We start from the raw sequence: 19,956 nt of genomic DNA on the forward strand, positions 1-19,956 counted from the left end.
AATGTTTTCCTCTGCAGTGCCCTTTTCCTTTTAGCAAGGCTGGCAAAGTCCTGCCACTTCTTCCCGACCTCCTTCCCCGAACTTTTAATGCAGTCAGTTTTGTAGCAATAATCTCCCAGATTTTTTGTTTTTGTTTTACTTGTATGACTGCCCTTAAACCTGCTGAATAAAATATATTGTATAGCTCCACCTCCTCTAAAATGAGATTAATATCCTCTTAAAAAAAAAAAAGAAGTATTTTCTTGTTCAGCCATTTTGCTGGTGTCTCCACCCTTAGGTTTGTGCTTTTATAGATTATTGGCCTCATAGAAAATGCACATCAGATGAAAACAATTAGACTAAACATTTCAAAATACAAGCGTGTGCTACAATTACGAGCGTAACATTTCAGCACTTGACAAACGGACAGCGACTCTTAAGTAGCACTTAAAGCACAGCTGCGCACGATCGCGCTAAGTGCGTTTTTGTGAAATGCACGTGAAATGAACACGAACGTTCGTAAAGTCGCTCGTAGAAAATGCTCGTAAGTGCTAAGATCCATCGTTATATGGAAACAAAGCCCAGGAAAACGCATGGAAAATGAGAGAAAAAACATTAAATGTCATGTAAAATCTGGATGTCCTGGAATTTTTTACGAAGTGCTGTAAACCTATTGTATTTGTACTGATTTTTATTATTATTATTATTCTCTGCTAAAACGCATTCTGCAGACCAAACCGTAAGTGCTAGAGACTTGAAACTTTGTCAGACGGTAGTACGAAAATCGAGGAGAGGTTATCAAATTATGAGCCCGATTGGCCCATAGGTGACGCTATACCGTAGACCGTATGTCGTAGACTCAAGTGTCTTATATCACTGGAAAGCTGGATACCTGAAGTAAAAAACGTACATCTCCGATTTAATTTCTGCCATATCGGATTTTCCGCCATTTTGAATTTTGATCAATTAAATCCTAATTTGAACGGCTGTAACTCCCGACCTAGACCACCTACCTCCCGTTGTGGGAGGAGCCTATTATACTAAAATGGCTATAACTCGAGAAGTAAATGAGATATCCTCACCAAACTTGACCCACATGTGTATGAGGACATTCTGGGGTCACAGTAAAAAAAGTGCGTAGATCTAACACTAGGTGGCGATATAACATTAAAAATACATAAATAGGGCTCTGACCACCTGACCGTTTGTCCGATTGACTTGAAAATTGGTATGCAGTGTCTTGGTCCAAGGCCCCATGTATGTGTATGAGGACATTAGCGTATCTCAAAAAACATGGCCGCCATCGGTCAATGAAGTTTGAGCACCTATGAGATGAGGTTAACGGAGGCCAATCAGAACAAAACTCGGTGGGCATGTTCAACTCATGGCCCAATAGGTCTGTAAGAGTTTTGAAAGAAATCGGCCACTAGTTGGCGCTAACGAGTATTACGGCTCCGTAATCACGTGGTGTTGCACACATCCCCACAATATGCATATCATTTGATAGATCTCCTCATGCTGAACAACTTTGCCTTTAGAACCATTGCTGTCAATCAAATCGTTCATTAAATATTCATGAATATGTTAAAAACCTACTTTTGTGAACTAGTCCTAGGTTTTTCGCCCGATCGGAACCAGACCAGTCTAGGACAATTCTCTGGACTCTCTAGATGAATAGTTATAAAAAAAGTTGAATTTTTGCATTTGGGTGGCTGTAACAGGGTCATTTAGAAAATGGGCATCTCAAAATACACTCAAAAGCCTATAAATCATAAATAAAAAATCAGAACTTCACAAAAGTTGAGCATATGTGTCATAACAATGTGAAGAAGCATGCAAAGTTTCATGGAGATGGGAACATAGGTGGCGCTATAACTGTTAAAAAGCTTTAAAACCATATTTCCTATAGTAAATTGCCTGTATTGGCTGTAAATGGTATTTTCCATCTATGATCATATAATTTTCAAATCATAATGTTTAAAACCAGTGCAGTACAATTCTCTGGACTCTCTAGATCAATAATTATCAATACTTGTTAACTTCTTATTTTAACTTCTTCATTTGGATGGCTATAATAGGGTGTATAACAGCCAATAAGTGGTATTTTACTGCCCCCTGCTGTCATTTCATCATACTACTCCCTAATATTGTTATGTATAATTTATATTCAGACTTTATAAAATCATTATTTTAACATTTACAATCACATTTTGTTAAAATTCATGTATTATTCACAATTGTGTCACAGGAAGGCTGAAAACGAAAGTATAACATTAGGCCACGCCCTCCCAGTACAAACTCACTCATAAATCGAAAACGGAAACTCCCTGCGCGCTCAAATTTGGACAGTTTTGACAGTTTTGTCATTATTTTAGCAAATAATTTATTTTATATGTTTTGAGACAGTTTGTTATAAGAAGTTACAGAGTTAGTAAAAGAGTAAAGTAAAAGTTAAAACTTTGTTATTTAAGTAGGCATCTATTTTTTATTAAGTATTTATTTTGTATTAATACATAACCTCACTGTATTCATTTATAATGTATCATTATTGCGTGACATTTGTGTCAATAATCGTCAAGCACAGGTGACTCCGCGTTGTGGGAGGGGGCCCCCAAATCAAATTCTGCACGTTTCTATCGTGATTTACCATGGTTTACCACATTGCTAGCATTGATGTGAAGTGTCAATAGCAATGTGGTAAACCATGGTAAATCACGATAGAAACGTGGTAAATCATAGTAAATAATACTATTACATGGTGTATCATGGCAAATAATGCTAGCAATGTGATGAATCATGGTAAATCATGCTACAATCCTGGTAAATCATTCTGGAATGTGGTATATCATGATAAATCATCCTATAACATGGTAAATCATGGTAAACTGGTAAATCATGCTAGAATCATATTAAATCATACTGGAATGTGTTCAATTGTGGTAAACCATGCTAGAACAGGGTAAATCATGGTGAATCATACTGGAACTTGTTATATCATGGTAAACTGTGGTAAATCATGCTAGATTCATAGTAATTCATACTGGAGCATGGGAAATCATGCTAAAACATGGTCTATTCCATCTATGATGTCAGTGGTTAAATGCTTGCTACATAAAACTTAATGTCTTTTGATGCTTGTGTGGTTAAAAATCTTAAATGCCTTAACTGCTTGAACACCGCTAAATGCTGCTTGCAGCTTTAATTTTAATTGTTCTTGTTCATTGAAGAACAAACAGTTTACAACTGGTCCGAAGCAGCGTTAGTAGTTCAGGGACACTGGGTTTTGACAAATGAGTGGAGTGTTTTGCATTACTCGCTGTTTTAAACACGCTGTGACGTTGTGGCTTACGACACTTGCCTATGCTTGCAAGTCCAGGGGGCCCAATTACAATGATGAGAAATAATATATATTTAAAATTGTTATTATTATTGTTGTTATATCACCCTAATGCTAAAACCTATAAGACATTTACTTTATAAATTAACAAAATTTACAATTTAAAATATCGTCTCTGTCAGGCGGAAACCTTGTGTCTTCATATTTCGTCTTTTTTCTTTTTCGTAAACCATTGCTATTGGTCATCCTTTACATACTGTATGTCTGTGGGTTTTACAAATATTTTACCAACAAAAGGTATTAAACAGAGCTTGTGTTGTGACTAAACCTCGTAACTCCATTGGATCCTCAAACTGTCACGAATCACACACAGAAGAGAGAGATCCAATAGCAGTTATTATTAAAGGGTAATCCGTACTCACAACAGTCCAGGCAAATGGTCAAAATCCGATAAGTCAATCCAAGAACATAAAACATGAACAAGAGCAGGCAGCATACAGGAACAGAAGTGTGTGGACATTAAACAAGGACTCCGTAACAAGCACTAACACAGACAGGGAATATATACACACAGAACTAACAAGGTGATGGGAAACAGCTGAGTGCAATAATCAGATAAGTGACAGAACAGAATGCTGGGAATTGTAGTCTAATGTGAATGACACAGTGAGAACGAGGACCTCTAGTGATAACCCAGGGAAACACAACCAGACACTGTGACAGAACCTCCCCTCTACGGAGCGGCTACCAGACGCTCCATGACAGTACACAAGACAACACAAGAGTCCAAGAGGAAGGTGGAATGTGGAAAATCCAAGGGAGGGATGGGAGGGCCAGGACCATGAAGGGGAACAAGAACAGGGGGTGATGGCTCAGCCGGCGACCAGGGTGAGACAGACAGTCTATCAGGCGGCCAGGGTGGAGACGACCCCACGGGCGGCCAGGACGGAGCAAGCTGTGCATACGAACAGGGTGAAGACGACAGTCCATCGGGCGGCCAAGGTGGTGAAGACACCTCGGGCGGCTATGGTGGTAAAGAACCCTCGAGCGGCCAGGGCGGTGATGACCAGGGCGAAGACGACCACTCGGGCGACCACGGCACAGGAACAGAACCCGGCTCAGGAACAGCAACAGACCCCTCGGGCGGCCAGGGCGGTGAAGACCCATCGGGCGGCCAGGGCGAAGCAGATGACCCATCGGGCGGCCAGGGCGAAGCAGGCGACCCATCGGGCGGCCACGGCACAGGAGCAGACACTGGCTCCGGCTCAGGAGCAGACACTGGCTCCGGCTCAGGAGCAGACACTGGCTCCGGCTCAGGAGCAGACACTGGCTCCGGCTCAGGAGCAGACACTGGCTCCGGCTCAGGAGCAGACACTGGCTCCGGCTCAGGAGCAGACACTGGCTCCTGCTCCGGCTCTAGAACAGCCACTGGCTCCGGCTCTGGAACAGACACTGGCACTGGCTCAGGAACAGGCATTAGCTCTGGAACAGGGACTAGCTCTGGCTCTGTAACAGCAGACACTGGCATGTCCAGGATCCGAGCCAGACGCTCCAGATAGTCCAGCATTGCCTTGGCGACCACACAAATGGGCATCTCTTGATCTGTCTCAGATTGGGCAGACGGGACGTGAACAGTCTCTGGCTGGGTAGACGTGACGTGACCACTCTCTGACTGGGCAGACGGAACATGAAGAGTCTCTGACTGGGCAGACATGACGTGAACAGTCTCTGCCTGGGCAGACGTGACGTGAACATTCTCTGACTGGGCAGACGGGACATGAACAGTCTCTGACTGGATAGACGGAACGTGAACAGTCTCTGACTGGGCAGACGGAACGTGAACAGTCTCTGACTGGGCAGACGGAACGTGTCTCCTCCTCCTTCTCCGGACCACTGGACTCAGGACCACCGGAACCGGGACCACCGGAACAGGGATCATCTCCCGACTACCTCCTCCACTGTGACCTCCACGGGACCCGCGAAACTTGACCAACCGGGTCCCCTTAAAAAACTCCCTTCTCTCCCGCTCAGTGGCTGGGGAAGAGATATTAGAAAACGCACCGCTGGATCTGGGTGAGACGGAGTCCTTCTGTCACGAATCACACACAGAAGAGAGAGATCCAATAGCAGTTATTATTAAAGGGTAATCCGTACTCACAAGAGTCCAGGCAAATGGTCGAAATCCAATAAGTCAATCCAAGAACATAAAACATGAACAAGAGCAGGCAGCATACAGGAATAGAAGTGTGCGGACATTAAACAAGGACTCCGTAACAAACACTAACACAGACAGGGAATATATACACACAGAACTAACAAGGTGATTGGAAACAGCTGAGTGCAATAATCAAATAAGTGACAGAACAGAATGCTGGGAATTGTAGTCTAATGTGAATGACACCGTGAGAACGAGGACCTCTAGTGATAACCCAGGGAAACACAACCAGACACTGTGACACAAACTGTCAGTAAAACCCTCCTAACTCCACCCCACCTCTATTGTGAATCAAGTGCTGCATTTGAGCACTCAGGGTCGGATTTACCTCTTATTGTGACATAGGCAAAATACCTTTACCCTTGCATTGCAAACAAGCAAAGACAGACTGTCAAATGTTTGCAGCGAATTTTAACTTTTTTAGAATTTTAATTTTTTGCAAACTAATAATTTGTATATGGTATATGCAAGTGGTCGGCAAACTACGCTCATTGTGTTCTGTCTGCTGGTTTGTATTTCCACAGCATGAAGGTAAGATCTTAAGGATTTATGAACAAACTGTTCATTTTAAAATGTTCTCGGTCTACTGACATTTGTTATCCACTTCAAACATTACAATGCTGATGATGACTTTCGTTAGTAAATCCACTTCCCAAGCTAATTACTCTTCGGCTGCGATGCCATTGAAATATACAGAGTTACCGCAAAATGGAAGTTCAAAGACAAAATTTTAAAGATGGCTGTGTGCTTGTTTCTCTGGCGCAGAAGGTATTATAGAGTTCACGACAGTATAAGAAAGTTCACTTTTACGCTCCATTTAAAATTACAAATAAATGCATACACTGAGCACTCCACAAGTGATGTTTGATTATACCATCTGGATGCTCAAAATTGATCGAGTGACGTATTGCACGTCGAATTGCACGTTTTAAACTGCTTATAATCACTGTTCTGAACTAATGCGCTGCTTCATTGTAACGCACACACATATAGCATAATTTATGCAATTGTGATATCTTTAAGACTTCTATAGAGAGAGAAATTTATTATTTTAGCCATGAATCTGTATTCTTTGCATGTCTTATTCCCTTTTTAAATAAATTTGAAATGTCCTGGAAAATGATCTCTGAATAAAAATGGGAACCCTGTTTATTTCTCAGCAGTTTTATAAATCATATTTGTTCTGTCTTCATATTGAAAACCTTCTTGTTAAAAAGACAGAAATATATTTTAAATGATCACATCACACTTCTGTCTATTTCCCTAAATCAAAATGACAAGACAACCATGACTCAATCACTTCAGAGTAGAGATGAATGATATTGCATCTAGCTCTGTAAGAAACAAATATGTGTTCACGTTACACAGTGCTTAATGAATAATGGCAGGATCAAAAACGGCAATTAAAAGGTGCTGTGACTGACACTGACTATACAACTTCAGTTTTTCCAGAACATACAATGACGTCAGTAAACAGTGATGGTACAACTAAAAGAGCATCATTCATTGGTTCCTGCATGGCTCTAAATACATGTACATAGCTTTACTGCGCGAAAAACAATTGACCCTTCGCTAAGCCACGCCCGAAAACTGCCACTGGCCAATCGTGTCTTAGCAACCGTAACTAGGCGCGGGAGGTCTGGCAAGCTTTTGAGCGAGGGAAACATGCCAAAGCGTTGTGCGTATGGATTGTGCAAATCTGATACCCGGTATCCTAAAAGTTTGGACGGGGAGTGGAATTTTTTTCCTTCCCGAAAATCTAAAAGCCAAGGGGAGAAATGATGTGCGTGGATCAAGCAGTGTGGGAGACCCCATTCATACTACATGTCCACAGGATTAGCAAAAACACCTATTGCTTGGAAGTTGGGAATAATGACGGTTCTTTGTTCATAATGCAAATATTTTAACGTAAAATAAGACGATTAAAGACAAGACGGAGGCTCACTGACATACTTTAAAATATATTTCAGCATTTTGTTAATCGACGGTCTACTACCCCTGACTGAGTAACTTTAACCCAATCCGATCGCGGCTCTCCCGGTGTTAGTGTTATTCCACAAAATTTATGGATAAACTGTTTGATTTATAATTATTAGATTATTTTCACATTTCACTTACCCTGCTGTGCACAAACAAAGCTGTTCCTTAATTTGTGTGTCTGTTTCCCATTTGAATGATCAGCGTATGAGACGGCTGCTTTTTGCGCTGGGACTAAAGGCGTTAGCTTCAATTTTTATGAAATTATTCGCTAACCGGTTGCATATTATGTTGTGGATATATCCCTCGAATGCACACTGCAGTCCCTTTTGTCTTGCTCTCTCAGATATTTCACATGTTTGCCAAAAATTACTAATTATCTCATTGGGAATGTCTGACACCGGTGCATACACACTGTAATAGACGTGCCAGGCGCGAAAGGTTGACAGGCGTAGCAACAGTAACTAGGGAGGGCGGGGCTTAGCGATGGGTCAATTAGCTGTAAGCACCAACCAATGAGAGTGATTTTGAACTTAAAGGGTTAGTTCACCCAAAAATGAAAATGATGTCATTAATGACTCACCCTCATGTCGCTCCAAGCCCATAAGACCTCCGTTCATCTTCAGAACACAGTTTAAGATATTTTAGATTTAGTCCGAGAGCTTTCTGTCCCTCCATTGAAAATGTATTAACGGTATACTGTCCTTGTCCAGAAAAGAAATAAAGACATCATCAAAGTAGTCCATGTGACATCAGTGGGTTAGTTAGAATGTTTTGAAGCATATACATTTTGGTCCAAAAATAACCAAAACTACGACTTTATTCAGCATTGTATTGTCTTCCGGTTCTGTTGGGGATCCGCGTTCACGAGTCCGCAGTGACGCTGATGACATAAGACGCTGCTGACGTGTATCTGGTGCGTCCGTGTATTCGGGTTCAAATAAATATGGCTGGGCAAAAAAATGCAAGTCTTCCTCTTCGGGAAATCCTTAGACATGTTTGTGAAGATTGTTTTGTTTCCAGCGTGCGTCTCCCTCAGACTGTAAACGAAGCTCGGGCGCACCAGACACACGTTAGCAGCGTCACTGAACGCGGATCCCCAACAGAACCGGAAGACAATACAATGCTGAATAAAGTCGTAGTTTTGGTTATTTTTGGACCAAAATGTATTTCCGATGCTTCAAAACATTCTAACTAACCCACTGATGTCAGATGGACTACTTTGATGATGTCTTTATTTTCTTTCTGGACAAGGACAGTATACCGTTCATACATTTTCAATGGAGGGACAGAAAGCTCTCGGACTAAATCTAAAATATCTTAAACTGTGTTCTGAAGATGAACGGAGGTTTTACGGGCTTGGAGCGACATGAGGGTGAGTCATTAATGACATCATTTTCATTTTTGGATGAACTAACCCTTTAAGAAAGCTGATTGGTCAAAAATATATGCTGAGGGCCAATAGCAAAAGATAGCCTCCAAATATGTTTACATAAACCTGTGCTTACACTGTCTCGCTCTGTCTCTCGCACACACTGTCAAAATGTAATGCACTTGTTAATGCTGGATTGTTTCAAAACAAATGCCGGAAAGCAAAAATCCAAAATCTGATATTTTCCGCAACAGGATCCGGCTCAAATTAAGCACTGACGTTACACAGCTTAAGGCTGTCAGGTTGGGAGAAGGTCTGCCGAGGCCTCAGTTCAGTGATCTGGTTTCTGTACAGCCCTGTGGCACAGGGATCAATGAGGTGTTCACCTCACACTGCAGTAACCTTTTCACGCCTACGTGAGCTTCTGTCCTGCGGATGTGCTCTCTGTGTTTCTGTTGCTCTCTGTGGATCTGCGCTGGTGACATTTATCCAGACTGCCTGCTGCCTTTGTGGGTTTAGCCTGTCTGGCTCTCAGCCTCTCCAATTCTCATGTAACCCTTCAGCCTGTTTCCTATTTCTTTTCCTTTTTTTGGGCAATCTTTTGTGCTACCTAGCTAGCTTTCTTAATTGCATCTCATTTAATACACTCTTTTTGTTCTTTCCTTTAAGTTTTTCAACTGCAGTTCATATACACGTTTTGAATACCCCATCTCTATGACGACCATGTTTTAATCTCTGTATTAAAATTCTTTGCAATATGTTTTTAAGTGCATAAATTGAAAAGTAAATATTTTAGCCAAATATTTTATTACTTTTGGCTTGATTACAGAAAAATAAATTTTTTAGAGTCAATGAAACTTTTCTTGAAACTTGAAACCGTCCTGAATGCAAATTCTACATTTCTATGAGAAGTAGATTTTAAAAGAAGTTTTCCTTTTCTTTTTTCAGTCAGTCTTAAACGGTATCTCTTTCACTATCTTGTGATTGCATGATTTTGGCCTCAGCACTGTCATCTTGAGTAGATGCAATCAGCTACAGTAAATATGCAATTGCGTCATTTGAATGCAGGCTGCATTGCCATTTGGTCATTCCCTGCTTGCATGTAAACCGTTGCTTTGGCGTTCTCCCTTCTCTCACAGGGCAACGTGACCTTTTCCTGTTCGGAACCGCAGCTGGTGGCCGCCACATTTCGGAGCTCCAGCAGCAGCTTTCTGTCGCTGCCAGCACCTGCACCATTCCTGGAGGGCCTTTCGGTGCGCCTGCAGTTTCGCACCTGGAACCCTGATAGCCTGCTGCTGTCCAGTCCACTGATCTCTGGTCAGGAGCCACGTTACCTGATTTTGCAGATCAGCAGTGGGCGCCTCCACCTCACACATCAGACGTCAACTCTGAAGATGTCAGAAGTGTCAGCTGGTTAGTAGACCCGTCTCGGCTCTTCTTTAGCTTGACTTTAAATCCCAGTTCTCTCAAAAATACAGTTCAGATACCGGTACTTGCATTGAGGGAACTTTGTGCAAACCCTGCAGGAAAATCATCTTAAACCAGTCAAGTTTTTTTGCTGAACTTAGTTCAGCCTGGGGTGAATGTCCCAAAAGCGTCACAAGTTAACTATTGTCCGTCATTGGCAGCACAGTTCAACAAATCGGTGTTTCCCAAAAACGTAATTCAAATGAACTTTCTCAAACAGCTTTGCAAAGTTGTTTGATTGGAACTACAGCTCTCAACATGTTGTCAGAAGCATAGTTTCTTGTTAGTATGACCTGCTAGGACTTAAATAGATTAAAACAAAATAAGAAAGCTTACATGCAGTACATTCCTGTAAATAAAATAACAGGGAACAAAAATAGCAGAGTAATCCGCAGATGCATATGTTCATTATTTTCAACAATAATAATCAGACATTACTTTGATCTGGAACCTAAGTAGGGCTGCACAATTAATCGAATTTCTAATTGCGATTACGATTACGGATGCCACGATTACGTAATCGTTCAAAGCCGCGATTACAAAAGAAAATCCACTCTGCGTGTGTGTTCAGAGCATATTTATGTTATGAGAGGTGAATCATGACTACTTCAGAAAACCCAGCACAATATGACATACCAGGCAGTGACGTAAGTGTACGCTGAAATAAAAAGTATTTCACCTCAGAAAAACGGACTTTACTGTCCTGTCAGCCGTTATACTGTGCTCGTAGCGCGCACTCTTCAATTCTTCACTATAAAGTGCAAAAGAAACTACGTGCATGCAGCGTCGTTACAATGTAAATTATTAAGTCACAAAATAAAAGTAAAATACCAATAAATCACGTGTTAGCTGAGAAGGATTTGCATGCAGATATGATTTTCATTCTATTCACCAGGAGCTGTTTCATTAACAGTCCTTGTTAGTATTGTGTATTTACCATGGTAACTGTGGTTTCCATAACCATAACTTTATTTTCAGTTTGTGTTATTTTTTATATTATCAAATGACTGTGGTGGCTCATATCAACATTGTATTAACACAAACTAGTTTGGGACTGCTATTTAATTGCTTTAGCATAGTCCTAATGTTTTTCTAGTCTTTACTATGAGTCATTCTTACAATTTATGTGTATGTTAAGTAAAGGGCAAGTTATGTGTATGACAAGTAAAAATTTAAATCAATATACATTAAGTTTTAAGTTCTGACATGGCTGTCTGTAACTACATGCATAAAATAACCAAACTGAAAGGCAAGAATATTTTGAACTACTAGCTGTGCCACATTAAAAGGCAACACTGATAATTCTCACATTGATGTGGTTACAATTTTTGTGTAAACATGTATTATAATATGCCTATATATATTCAATGTAAATTGGGATAATTGTGATAATCGTAATTAATAATCGCAATTACATTTCAAGGGAATAATCGGCAATTATGATTTTTGTCATAATCGTGCAGCTCTAAACCTAAGTAGAAGTTATTACTCCACCACCTGTGTGACGTCATAAACGACAATTCTATAATGTTGAACAAATGTGGTTAAAGCGACAGATGTGCGACAAAGTTAATACTATTTGCGAAACAGTTGTGACTTGCTAGTTAATTTAAACTGCTAAACCAGCTAAAAACCAGCTTGGCCTGGCTGGAAGACCAGTTTAAATCAGCTAAGACCAGCAAGGTACCCCCCTAGCCCGATGTAAACTATTAAAAACAGAAGTATAGCAACACAAACCCAGTCACTTATGTTGCTATATCATTTAATTGATATAGCGTTTATTCTTTTTAACATTCATTCTTCAGCTCAGCAATTTAACATGCACCAGGAAAATTGTAAAAGGTATAAAGCTTCAGCTAGTGACACGTAAATGCAACTGTGATCAAATGGTAGTGCTGTCCCTTTTATCTATGACACACTCTAGCCACTGAAATTACTGCTTTGGAGGAGTCTAATTGGAAATACTGCTCAGTTTCAGCAATTATGTGCACATAACGACCAAGAGTATAAATGTCTCTGTTTTTCAATTCAGCCAGCCTGGCAATGCAGAGGCATCCTATTACTTTCACAGCACAGACTGGCACGCTCCTCTTCTCTAGTCCTCTTCTCACCAATGAGATGCTTGAGCAAAACAAAACCATTTGTTTGAAAGGCAACACTTACAGCTTATCTCGTCACCCAAAAAAGGCAATAACGTCATTTTTGTTCAGCATTCTGGACAAAAGATCAAAGGACACACACATGCTAGTCTAAACAAGATTAGTGTCTGAGACCGACAGTTGTGTGTTTCAGTCTAGTGAGAAAACCTGATGTTCAATAACAATCGACACGCAGCAGGGGGAAGGAGGGCGCTCTCCATCTGTTGTGCAGGGTTCAGTCTGTTTTAAAGCTGCTGTTTTATCCTACCTGAAACCTTTTTTTTGGGGGGGGGGGTCTAACTCGCATCATAGGAGCATTGGCAGAAATAGAGAGTGTTGTAATTACCGGAATAGAAGAAGTGAAACGCTTGAGTTCAAACGACAAACAGATGGCTGGCACAGGGGAGACTGTAGACACACAGTGGTCGCACACAGCTTGGGCGCCCTTCACATATAATGGCCAGAATTAATTAAATCAAACCTCAAAGAGAATTTATCTTTTGGGGATGGGGGTCGAGGGGGCAGGTTTTTTATTTTGCCAGCAGATTAGCTTTCTTGACACTTTGTATTGTTATATTGAGTTCTCTGTTTCATCATACTTTTGTTTTGTGTGAGAGTTGAAGGTTCATACTGATTGTTGCCTTGGATGACTTTATAGTGTGTTTGGTTCGTTTAACATCATTGTAACGCTTACGAAAAATAAGTTTATTCAAGTGTTCTATTAGTATACTTATTTTTAACTAAAAATAAGAAAGCATACTTTCAGGCTACATTTATATACTTCTCAGAAATGTACTTTTCAGAAATATACTTAAAATTACACTTCAGAATACTTGACATATACTGAGAGAAAAGTCCAAGTATATTTGGCCTACTTGTACTCGATCTTTTGATCGAGATATACTTAAAAGTATAATTAAGTATTCAAAGTACACTTGGCTTGTAGTTGTGTTAACTCTTTTGATCGAGCAGTAGCCTATTAAATATGCTTTTTTTACATCGTTTTTCATATACAGTCTTATGAAACTTACATTGTTTGAAAATATTGATTCAAATATTGATATAAAACAGATATGTTTCTATTCTGCGTATCTGAATTTTTGTATAGGCTAGTCCACTGGTAGTGTACATAGGAATTTATTTTAATTCTACTCTACTGTGTCCCCACCATTGACTGAATTTTCCAGCTATCCATGTTTACACTGTTAGGGGGCGCTATGACACATCCTCTAGTACAGAATCTCTGGATCAAACACAGGAGAAGAAGAAGCTAAAACAAGTGATAGAAGATTGCTTACTCAAATGTAAAATAATGTGATCACCAAACATTAAACAGCGTGTAAATCAAAACTGCTTAATGTTTCCAGATGAAATAAAGCGTTACACATAAAGAGAAAACGACTGTGAAGTGTTGGGGGTGTTGGACTTGATCTACTTCATCTGTATATTGATCATCGTTCTGAATCTGATCAAGGCAGTCTTTGACAAAAATTAGATTTTTTCAACTTGTTTGTTTAAAATGTTGTTTTCTTTTTGAAACTTACCAACATTCAAGTGTTGCTAAAAAGGATGCATGAAGCTAATAAAATGCTTTTAAAATTAAAGTTCAGGTAAAAGTATTTTTCAAGTATAAAAAAAATAACATTTGAACATAGTAGTATAGGCCTACTGTGAGTGCAAAAAAATATATAAATAGTAAACTATAAGTAGTAAACTAGTATACCCATAAGTTCACTTGCAGTACAAATGAGAAACGTAATTATGAACTAGTAGTGCATTTAAAGTTTACTAAAATTACACTTATAGTACACTTAAACATATACTTTTATATACTAAAAGTGGGACAATTTAGTCCCAAGCGGTATTAAAATAGTACACTTACAAGTTTACTACTTGTACATATTGACATTAGTATACTTACTACATAATTATACTTAAACATATACTTGAACATTACTTAAGTATACTTCATAAAATTAACTTGAAGTATACTTCTTTTTCATAAGGGAATGTGGTATGTATGTTTCACTAAAAGGTGTTTCATGGTCATACACACTTGGTGTGTTCCTTAAAACATGGCGATTTTGATTGACAGGTCAGCGGGTGAATGATGGCTTGTGGCATTCAGTGAGTCTCAACACTAGAGGTCTGCAGATCATCATGACCCTGGACAGTGAGCCCGCATCCACCATCCATCTGACCAACTACCTGGAACCAAAAGACAAACACTATTTTGGAGGTAAAAGAGTATGCAAATATTTCCAGAAAGGACCAAAAAAGATGATTTCAGTTACAGTTACATATTCAATATTTTTATTTATAAAACTCACAAAGTTAAAACATTTAAAATGAAACTGAATCAGATAAGCCAGGGTAATTTTAATATTATTTATATAATATTGTATTCATTAATAATTTGAATTATCTTTTATTTTTGTATTTTCATTTTAATTTTAGCCAATGTGCTGTTTTGTCTTTTTTATTAGATGTTTTTATATTTGTATTCAGCTTTGATTAATTTTTATTTCAGTTTTAGTAATTGTTGTAGTTCAAGTTAAACTTATTTTTTAACAGTTATTTGCCAAGGCAGCATTTATTTGAATCTAATATTTGTATTTTGTTTCAGCTACATATCAATTACCAGAGACAATTATTTTTAAATAATTTTAGTTTTCAGTTTTAGTAATTGTTGTAGGTCAAGTTAAACTTATTTTTTTTAACAGTTATTTGCCAAGGCAGCATTTCTTTTAATCTAATATTTTTGTATTTTATTTCAGCTTCATATCAATTTCCAGAAACAATTATTTTTAAATAATTTTAGTTTTAGTTAACAATAACATTTTAGCTAGAGCTAAAGATGAATTATGCTAGATGTAATTATGTATTAAATTAAATATTCTTTTATGTATTCAATAGTATAGATATAGATAGATATAAATACTGTATAATGATATATAGCAATACTCATAATGGCACTAATTTTGCCTTTCTGCATTTTGTTGGCATACATTAAAACCTTAGAATATAATGTGTAAAATTGTGAAGATATAAATGACATATTTTACACCTACATATATATTTTCATCTATTCTTTCAGGATGTCCTGTATCCCAAAACAAATCCAGCTGCTTGAATCCCACGATGGCCTTTCAAGGCTGCGTCCGGCTCATCCTTGTCAACAACCAACCTGTCGATCTTCTGTCAGTCCAGCAAGGCCATCTAGGAAGCTACAGTCAGCTGCAGTTTGACTTATGTGGCATTCGTGACAGGTGCAGTTTTCCTCAGAGTTGAACATATGCCTCATCCATATTTCTTTTGCTGTTTTACATCTGTCTACCAACAAAATATCCATTGGATTTTTATTTTATTTTATTTTATTCATGGCACCTTGGAAACTTGAACATATCATAGCTGTTCTTTGTTATTAATAAGGCCTCCGGTTGTGCTGTCTGAGCTATTGGCAGAGCCCTAATTAGAACAGGAGGAAGTTCATTTGTAATCAAGGTTGTGGCCACTAACAAGCTCAGTGCTGCGTTCTGCACTTCTTCTCATTACTGCATACTGGAATCAAGGCCTCATCGACCCTGAGCCGCATGACCTCTGCTGTCCCAAGGTCTACAGGCCTCCTGTTTGGAGAATGGGGGATTCCTCTTGTCTGCTTGTTAAGTTTCTTTTGAGTAAACAAGATAAATGCCAACATTGGATGGTGGGTTCTTTAGTTATAGATCTGTAGAAGATGAAGGGGATATGCACTTATGTACAAATGTTTGGGATCGGTAAGATTTTGTAAAAAAAAAAAATTTTTTTTTTTAGAAAAAGGTCTCTTATAGCCTGACTACGTCAGACTTCCTACTTCCGCTAATTTCATTTCGCTCCTGTAGTCAGTCTGAGATAGCAGCCTATCTTTCTGTTTTCCACCGGCCTGAAAACAGCCTGGCCAATCAACGAACAGAGGGCGGGCTGAAAGCCGTGACGTAGTCGGTAAGCGCCGTGTTTAAGATTAGGTCAGGGAAATCGAAAACGACCGCTGATATGGAGACGCGGATGCAATTCGCTCTGTTGTGGAGAATATTCCCGGCATTAGCAAACTGAAGCCCGAACACGAAGAGTGTGTATTAAACATTTTGAATGGAGGTGATGTTGTGGCCCTTCTCCCTTTGGGAAAAGTTTAATTTATCAACTATTACCGATCGTCAGCGAGAAACTGGGGAGCCTTTTGACAGGTCAGTGTCTCTTTTCTTTTCCAGGTCTTAAATACCGTAAAACTTCAAATAATAGCCCGGGCTTTTATTTGCCCAAATCGTCGAACTGCATGGCTTGTACTTGAGATAGGCGTCTAACTTATATGAGACAGGCCTTTATAGTTGAGATGTTGTTCATTGAGATGTTGTTCCTAGAGTCTATAATCTCTAAAAATCTCCAAATGCTCCACGTGAAACCGCGGTCTTCCGACCTCTTACTATCTTGTCGATTGATTTTTATGAATATGCGCGAGGGAGAGAGAGCAAGACAGCGCTCTTGTTGTTTGTAGACGTGGGAGTGCGTGCGCGCGGCCGGGGCTCTCTCTCTCTCTCTCTCTCTCTCTCTCTCTGCTCGTTTGTGCCCTGTCAAGCGCAGCAGTCATTCTATTACATCACTCACAGATCAAAAAAGTCGTTTACAGCCATGTTCACTCGGGTATTTCGCTCGCATCATCAAGTGTTTACAGTGGAAGTTCGATCATAGATTTGAGTTCGATGCATAATGTCTGTGGTTCGATGCGGCTGTGTCGGCGCATAACATACGTCATAAACAAACTTATCTGATTGGCTTACGGGTAACCAATGATTTTAAACTTCAGTACGCGCCCCCTAGCGAGAGAGAAAACACTTCTCTATTATGCTATCCCAGACTCTGTGTACGAAGCAAAGTGAAGTAGCAGAGTCTGGTATTACCAGGCTAGGTCTCTTATGCTCACCAGGCTAAATTTAATTGAAAAACAAAAATACAGTAAAACAATAGTATTGTGAAATAGTATTGCAATTTAAAAACTGTTTTTTAAAATGTTTTCTATTTTAATATAATTAAAAGGTTATTCATAATAAATTATCAGTGTTGAAAACGTCTCGGTTACGTATGTAACCCTCGTTCCCTGAGTAGGGAACGGAGACGTTACGTCGGATGACGACGAATGGGGTTTCGCTTAGAAAACCTATCGACTTCGAGTATTACAAAACGAGCCAATGGCAAAGAAATGCCATGGGTCTGCGGAATTTGCATGGCGTAACTCCGCCCCACCTCGTGGGTATAAAAGGAGGAAGCCGGCAACAAGCAGATATGTTTCTTCGCCAAGACTGAGCTCAGGCGATCCCCGCAGTACAGTGGAAAATGGCAGGCAGACGTAACGTCTCCGTTCCCTACTCAGGGAACGAGGGTTACATGATTTCCATTACACGAGAGTAGATGTTAAAACTTCATGCTGATTTGTACTCGGCTTTCGCCAAGATAATCACCAACTAAGACGTAGCTTTACAGTAACCTATGCTTCTCCATCCATTCTTTCCATCTGGTGACGTGAATTTTCTGTCTGGTGTTAATACAGTGTATTGCGCGTCAGCACACACAACGGCTGCAACCACAGTGCGGTCCCCCCATAACAACCCTCTGGATTGAGCGGAGTAGGGAACATCTCTAGGGTCTTCAGGTGGGGACCTTCCGTCCTCAGTGTTTCGTCGACTAGCCCACGACACCTCAAGAGGGCTCGACAGTGACTCTGGCGTCCCAGAGTCACCCCCTCCGTCCCCCACTCAACTCAGCCCAGCTTACTGACCTCTACTTCCCTCTTGCTGCTGAGACCTAACCACAATCTCACAATCTCTCCGCAACCCAACCATACGCGCCAACCCGTTTGACTAAGGCTGTCGAGCCCCACTGGTGCGTTAATATGCAGTTTCAGTGGCAACGGTTCCGTATGGCATAGCACCTACCACAAAACACAATATCTGCCCAACCACCCGTCATCCACGCAATATACACAGGAACGTAATGACTGTGAATACTATACAACCTATACAAATAAACCAACAGTTGCTGCTGAGACCTAACCACAATCTCACCGCAACCCAACCATACGCGCCAACCCGTTTGACTAAGGCTGTCGAGCCCCACTGGTGCGTTAATATGCAGTTTCAGTGGCAACGGTTCCGTATGGCATACCACCTACCACAAAACACAATATCTGCCCAACCACCCGTCATTCACGCAATATATACAGGAACGTAATGACTGTAAATACTATACAACCTATACAAAAAAACCAACAGTTGCTGCTGAGACCTAACCACAATCTCACAATCTCTCCGCAACCCAACCATACGCGCCAACCCGTTTGACTAAGGCTGTCGAGCCCCACTGGTGCGTTAATATGCAGTTTCAGTGGCAACGGTTCCGTATGGCATACCACCTACCGCAAAACACAATATCTGCCCAACCACCCGTCATTCACGCAATATACACAGGAACGTAATGACTGTAAATACTATACAACCTATACAAATAAACCAACAGACCTTTCAAGTTTTCAAGAATTCTACGAAACCGTAGCATGGCGGCCTGTACACAGCCAGCTAGAATTTTTCCGTCTCAACCACAGCCAGTTGCTGCTCCTTTCTGCTGCTTCAGATAAGTTCTTTACTGTACGACGCAACTCTTGGCCACTGAATCCGACGTCTCTGAGGAACCGGGTTGTAGAGTGTGCCACAAAACCACGACAACCCACTTCCACTGGATAAACCTGGACTCTCCATCCTCGCTGTTCTGCTTCAGTGGCCAGATGAGCATACCGCAGTTTCTTCCTCTCATATGCCTCATCTACCGCATCCTCCCATGGCACTGTTAACTCTATCAGTTGAACAATGCGTGCTGATCCAGACCACAAAACAATATCTGGTCGTAGGTTAGTGGTGGCAACCTCAGGTGGAAAAATAAGCCGTTGATCAAGATCAACCAGCATCTTCCAGTCCCTAGCAGCTTCCAGTTGTCCTGGGCGAGAATTGGTGTTAGCACCTTTTCTTGGTGGTTGCTCGCCTGGGCGGAGGAATATTGTCTTCTGCGTGTAATATTTTGCTAGAACAGGCGGCAATTTATTGGTCATACTACGCTTGCCTTCCAATGCTAAAGCCAAACATCGCAATACTTGGTCATGGCGCCAAGTAAACCGACCCTGGCTAAGAGCCACCTTACATCCTGTCAAAATGTGCCTTAATGTGGCAGGTGATGAACACAAAGGACAAGATGGATCCTCTCCTACCCAGAGGTTTAGGTTCTGCGGTGATGGGAGAACATCATATGTTGACCTAATAAGGAAACTGATCCTACTCTCTTCCATTGACCAAAGGTCTTGCCAGCCCATTTTGCGTTGTTCCACACTCTCCCATCTCATCCACTCTCCCTGCTTGGCCTGGGAAATGGCCTTTATACATCTCATCCTCTC

At 40.5% G+C, this 19,956-nt stretch overlaps 1 protein-coding gene across 1 annotated transcript in view; it reads left to right on the forward strand.

Moving 5' to 3' along the window:
* Positions 1 to 19,956, forward strand: part of cntnap5a (contactin associated protein family member 5a) — a 158,753-nt gene that overhangs the window by 62,781 nt on the left and 76,016 nt on the right. The window contains exons 8-10 of the mRNA XM_077216325.1: positions 10,020 to 10,293; positions 14,581 to 14,724; positions 15,583 to 15,754. Of these exons, the coding sequence (XP_077072440.1) occupies positions 10,020 to 10,293; positions 14,581 to 14,724; positions 15,583 to 15,754 (590 nt within the window). The remainder of the gene's footprint in view (positions 1 to 10,019; positions 10,294 to 14,580; positions 14,725 to 15,582; positions 15,755 to 19,956) is intronic.

This window comes from Siphateles boraxobius, unplaced genomic scaffold (genome assembly GCF_051911475.1).
Source record: "Siphateles boraxobius isolate OS27281-9 unplaced genomic scaffold, OSU_SipBor_1 7, whole genome shotgun sequence".
NCBI lineage: Eukaryota > Metazoa > Chordata > Actinopteri > Cypriniformes > Leuciscidae > Siphateles > Siphateles boraxobius.